Source organism: Cricetulus griseus, chromosome 3 (assembly GCF_003668045.3).
Source record: "Cricetulus griseus strain 17A/GY chromosome 3, alternate assembly CriGri-PICRH-1.0, whole genome shotgun sequence".
Lineage (NCBI taxonomy): Eukaryota > Metazoa > Chordata > Mammalia > Rodentia > Cricetidae > Cricetulus > Cricetulus griseus.
This window is the reverse complement of record NC_048596.1, coordinates 84,053,778-84,059,777: the sequence shown is the minus strand read 5'-3', so window position 1 is coordinate 84,059,777 and position 6,000 is coordinate 84,053,778. Positions and strand designations below refer to the sequence as shown.

Sequence of the window (6,000 nt, the reverse complement as noted above, 5' to 3'; positions counted from 1 at the left end):
ACTTGCTGATTCCAGAGCTCATCAGTTCAGCTAATCTAGCAAGACAGCTTGCTCCAAAGATCCTCTGTCTCCATCTCTAGCATGCTGGGATGATAGGTAGGTCTCTACTCATGCCTGGCTTTATGTGGGTGCTGGGGACCATCTTTTCTTTATTCATCACACTGTTGGGAATGAAACTCAGGGTCTTATTCATGTGAAGTAGACTCCCTATCATTAAGTATTATCCACAACTCCTTATAATTTTTTTTTAAAGAAAAAGACAAACTGGGAAATGTTGAAAGAATATAGTTTGCAAACCACACACATAGCATAGAGCAGCAGGACTGAGTGAACCTGTATTGGTAAGAGAGTCTATGTGAAGAATTCCTAAGGACCAGGCCTTCTTGGTAGTGTAGAATCACTGGTTTCCAGGCATGCTTGGCTGCAGCTAAGGTTACCACAGAGATTAGAGAAGAGGGATGCATGGCTTCTATGTCCCAAGACTGAGATTCATTGTCATCTATTGCCTGGGTAGCAATTTGTCTTATTGTCAATTCGGATCAATTTACCCTGAAGCAGTTATAGTTCCCAAGCTAGAAGAGTAGGCCCCTACCTGTACAAGAGGGCCCATTCATTGTTCTTAGTTACTGTGTAATTAGCAAGGGGTGGGATATGCCACATAAGGAGGTGGGGAGGCAGAAAGTTCATGGGGAAGAAACTCAGCCATAATTCAGAGAAGAGAGGAGTAAAAGTTTTTCCTTTCTTTCTTTTCTGGTGCTAGTAAGAGCTTTAATACGGTACCTTAAACTCCTGCCTGGTGGATCAGCTGATGGAGGAGAAGTAGACTTTCAGCCAGTCCAGTTCAGCACCATGGCCTCATCATGGGTGGCAGAGTGGCAGGTTGGCTACATGGCAAGCTTGCTGTTGGTGCTTCTGTGGTGCATGCCCATGGCAGGTAGGATATGGATGGAATGGGAAGGAAGGAGGAGACTTCTATAGCTTTGGCCACCCCGGTGGTCTCCTGGGTTCCCACTTAATATGGTCTTCCAGGATGATGAGAGCTCTGCAAAGTATACATTTTCTGACTGATTCTGCAGATGTGCATTGAAGACCTACAGTGTATGGTTTGCCTTAATTGCATCCCTTTTGGGGCCTTATTTCTCCACCCACAATGTGGGAACTAGGGGCAAAGTTGGAGAAAAACTCCAGCTTTGTCTCACCAACCCATCTTTATCTAAGTTTTTCCAGAGGCAGAGAGGGGCAGTTTTCATTTCTTGGTAGCATTCTAAGGGTCTTAGTTCTGTAGCTTGGGAATCTAAGATAAGGGACTGTCTGGTTCAGCTCTAGGATAACTTCTGTCATCATGACACACAGAGACATCTCACTTCTGGTTCACACAGTGTCTCTATTCAGTGGCTCTAATCCCATTTAGAGGGCTTCAACCTTAAGCCTTAATCATCTCTAAATGTTGGGGATTCAGCCTCAGCATATAAATTTTGTGAGGATGAAGATTTCTGTGCATAGCACATCACCAAACATGTTAATGGATAGAAAAATATTGCGTCCTTAAAATGACAATATACCCAAATTGACCTACAGATTCTGTGTGATTCCTATCAGAACTCTATCATACTTCTTTGTAGAAATTGATAAGCTGGAGCTGCTTTAAGGTGCTTGTCCTCAAACCTAATGACCTGTCTTTGCTCCCTGGAGCCCACATGGTTTAAGGAAAGAACTTCCATGAATGTCCTCTGATTTCTACATAAGTGCTGTGGCACACACATGAACACACCCAATAAATATATTTTCAATTAAAAATTAATTAGTTGATTCTAAAATTTACATGGACCTCTAAAAGCCAAAATATTTTAAAAAGAAAGATCCCTCATAGCTGAGGGATCTATTTGGATTAACAAGAGGCTGAAGGTAAAAGCTATTCTGAGCTCTCCTGATCCCCAAGAGCTATGTATTCCATCCCAGTGACTGGGTACCAAGACCCTCCTGTAACCGAGTTCTTTTATTGCCATAGGTGGGCTGGAAGTGGGGATGGCAGAGACGACACAGATGGTATTCCTACATGACAATGTCACCATAATTTGCAAAATCCCTGGTTCCCCACGAATTGACATCAAGACTATGGGAATTATCTGGTTTTGGAAGAATGAGCTGGATAAATCTGAGGTCAAGGTATTTGAGTTTTATGGAAATCACCTACAATCATTCCGACTTGGAGCCACCGTGTCACTGTCAGGGCTGGAGTCAGGAGATGCCTCACTCCATTTGCCTGAGATCCAGCTGTGGGAATCAGGAGAATACCGATGCATGCTGGTGGTCACCCCTGAAAAGGCAGAGGGAAAGACTGTGTTAGAAGTTGTAGGTGAGTATTCAATGGAAGTGCCCTGGGGCTGTGATGGTGCTGGGGTTAGTAGTAGATATGTGGATGGCCAAGCAGAGGAGGGTTAGAACATGGGTGAAAGAGTCAAAAAGACATGGTTTTCATTTCTGTCCATGGAAACCAGTGTCAACAGGCAAATGTTGATGAGGATGAGTCAGGAGGATCTCGAGTTTAAGGTTACCAGGGGCTACACCTTTTATGTGGGGCTGTATGTAGCTTGGTAAAGTGTTTGCCAGGATCTGGCTCAAACCACCACTATTGCTCAAAATAAAGAAAACCAAAACAGTTTGATAATTGTTGTGGGGTACAGACGAAAAGACCACTCAGCATGACCGAAGTCCAAATTGAGAGTCTGCGTTAAGCTGGCCAGCAACTGTCTAGAGAGAAATAGTTCTCACTGAGCAGCCACAAATGCATTTAACAGGGAGCTTTTAAAAATAAAAGAACACAGAAAAACTACATCCTTGTTGGTGGTTTCAGGGGAAAGTAAGCAAGCAGTGTAACAAAAGCCAAGAACATGCAGTTAGCTAGGGCATTTCTATCCTAAGTTTCTAGAATAGGGTTGGGTACTTTACCACAGGACTTTTAACATTGGGGAGTAGAAAAAAGAGGAGGGGATCAGTTTCAGGTTAAACCAAAGCTGAGACAAGATGGAGTAACCTTTGCCCTGTCATATTCCTCATTGGTCTTAGTGAACGAGTCAAATCATGGGCTCATCTTGCTCTAAAGAGGTAAGGTTGGTCCTAAGGACCATTAATTTGACTGAACTAATACTTTGTTTTACATAATTGGCCATACAATTTAAGATGCAGGGTCTCACTGTCAATCCAATCAGAAGAACCAAAGTCCTAGCCAGTGCTGATAACAGATTAGTAGCCAGGGGCATGAAGAGAACAGAGACTCGTACCAATTCTCTGATGCCTCTCTCTCTCTCTCTCTCTCTCTCTATCTCTCTCTCTCTCTCCCTCTCTCTCCCTCTCCTTCCCCCTTCCCTCCCCCTCCCCCTCTCCCTCTCCCTCTCCCTCCCTCTCAGTTTTATGCAACCATGGCAAGATTTTCTCTGATTACTCCCTATCAGTTAGCATAGAAACAACAGGTTTCCCCCAAAGCTGTACATAGTCCTACTTGTCTCATGAGAAGTTAGTCTAAGCCTTTGGATTTTGTAGTGATTCCACAAAAGAATCTGTTTTTCTAATGATCTGCTTCTTTCACTAGAATAGCAGTAGCTGCTACAGTTCTTAGACAGATGGGCCATACTGAGTTTACAGCGTCCAACCATTTGGACAGGTATGCCACAAGGCATTTCCATGGCTACAAAGTTTGGGTTGAAACTTCTTTTGCAATGCCTTTTGTTTCATGGATAAACAGACAAAAAGTTTTTGAGACATCTGAATGTGCTAGGGCTAGAACTGAAGTCAGGACTGTTTTCAAAGCCTTTAGTTCAGTCTCAGTTCAATTTAGGGGCTCCATGACTCCCTTTGTGCTGGTGTATAGAGGCCTTTCTATTCCACAAACCTTGGTATCTTGAGGCAGCAATGCCCAACACCTATCCCTAAGTCTTTGGAGTTGGCATCTGAAGGATCATAGCAATCCTACTCTGAGACAGGCTGGGGTTCAAACTTCAAGCGGAATAGCAGAAAAACAAAGCAGTTGGCCACTAGCTTCTTACCTCTACCTCAGGCTGAATGGGTTGATCCTGTCTCCATAAGCTCTCACCAAGCCTCAGACTGTAACCTCTCTTCAGTGTGGCTGGAGAATGAATGCCTCTCTGAAACCTTGCTTCTGACTTATATACTTCCCTAATGTTGGGATAAAAGGTGTGAGCTATAATTCTCTTTTAGACTTATCCATTCTTGTGTAGATCTGGGTGGACTTGAACTCAACGACATCTGTCTATCTCTTAATCCTGAGTCCTAGGATTAAAGGTGTGCACCACCACCACCTCCTAGCTTCCGGCTGCTGGGATTAAAGGTGTGTGCCTGCTTTCAATAGCTTGTGGCTGACTTTGCTTTCTGAATCCTCAGACAAGCATTAATGAATCATAAACAATGTCACCACACCTGCATGAATGGCAATTCTGATTCACAAAGATGGAGGTATCCTTTCAAAAAACAGATTGTGCACTACACATTTCTGTCTTTATATGGCTCCTGTAAATAGTGTACCAAAGGAGTGATTAGAAGTGGATTAGAAGTAGAACTGCCCATAGTTTAATTTTCCAGATCTCAATTCACAATGACAAATAACAGACTTATCAGGAAAGACAGAGACAGACAAGGCAGAAGTAAACAATAACAATAAGAGACAAATTAGAGGTGGCAACCACACATGCACTTAAACAGACCAAGGCAATCTAGTTTGTTGATGGCTGATCATCAAGCCAGGTTGCAGTTTCAGCCATGTATGTGGTCAAGGATACAATAAAGGAGTTGTGGACTCTGCCTTCTCAGTCAAGGAAAGCTGCTGAGGCCAGGCATGTGTCAAGGGTGTCCCTGCATGGAAGTCTAAAGATGCCATTACATGAAGCTGTGAAGGTAAAACTTGGATTGCCTTGGAAACCTAAGATGTTGAAGATGCCAGAGCTGTAGGGTACCTGCCAAGGAAAGCTGCAGAGCACATGTGGAACCAGCCCAAAGGAGAGAAGTATATTGTAGTTGGAAGGACATGGAGTTCTTTTTTTTTCACATATAACAAGCTATTTATTGATTGATTGGTCAATACATATGTGAATAGAGATAACTGATTATCTATTTGTTTAGATTTCACAGAAAGAGAATTCACATATAATAAATTACTTTGGGAATGAATTCCAAACAGGCTAAGGAAGTGGGTAACATGACATTAAAGCATCCATGAAGGTTATGTTGGCAAACAAGTTATCATTGTGGAGAAACTGTAGATGACAAACAAAAAACAATGAAGGACACAGTTTGGCACAATGCTAACTGAGAGGTGGGGAGGAAAGTTTTGACAGTCAGTTGAGCCTGTGCCAGGGCAGAGAAATTGAGTGGAGGAACAACACTAATTTCTAGAGAGAGTTGGAGGCAGGCAAGGAAAAGCACAGGCAAACAGCATGGAGTTCATGTTAAAGAAGAAGATGCCATGTGTAGACATGGATGTACCTCTGCTCACCTGTTCTTAGATTTTGGAACTACATTTTAAGTCTAGGCTTCACCATATCAAAACTCTGGCTATCAAAATTTAAGAGTGGATTTTTGGATATGGCTCAGTGATGGGATCTCTACAAAATCACCTCCAAATCTCAAGAACCCAAAAATTTCATGCACATTTTCTTTATTTTAATGTGTTATTCATATTATTGGTCCTGCTGAACAATGAAGGGGACAAAGGATAGATGTGTCTGGGAATGTGATGTGATGTGAGGTTGTATCTTATTTGTTTTTCTTTTGCAATGGGCAGGCAGGTGTCACATGCAGCATCTCAGCTTCTGCCTTGATCAAGGCCTTTTGTGGTCTATCTTCTACTATCCTCCATGTCAGAAAACTCAGGCCGTGCAGAAGATGACAGTTAGTCGGGGCATTCATATGATTCCATGGGCTCCTCATGCTCAGTTGAGAACATGCGGAAAGTGATTAAGTAGAAACTTTAGCATTCTGTATAACTCT

The 6,000-nt window shown here is 42.7% G+C and overlaps 1 protein-coding gene across 1 annotated transcript in view; it reads left to right on the top strand.

Annotated features, from left to right (window-relative positions):
* The first annotated feature begins 849 nt into the window (after window positions 1–849).
* The window catches only part of LOC103159976 (natural cytotoxicity triggering receptor 3 ligand 1), a 52,781-nt gene continuing 47,630 nt past the window's right edge, over window positions 850–6,000 (top strand). Inside the window, exons 1-2 of the mRNA XM_027410316.2 lie at window positions 850–934; window positions 2,009–2,356. Of these exons, the coding sequence (XP_027266117.2) occupies window positions 850–934; window positions 2,009–2,356 (433 nt within the window). The remainder of the gene's footprint in view (window positions 935–2,008; window positions 2,357–6,000) is intronic.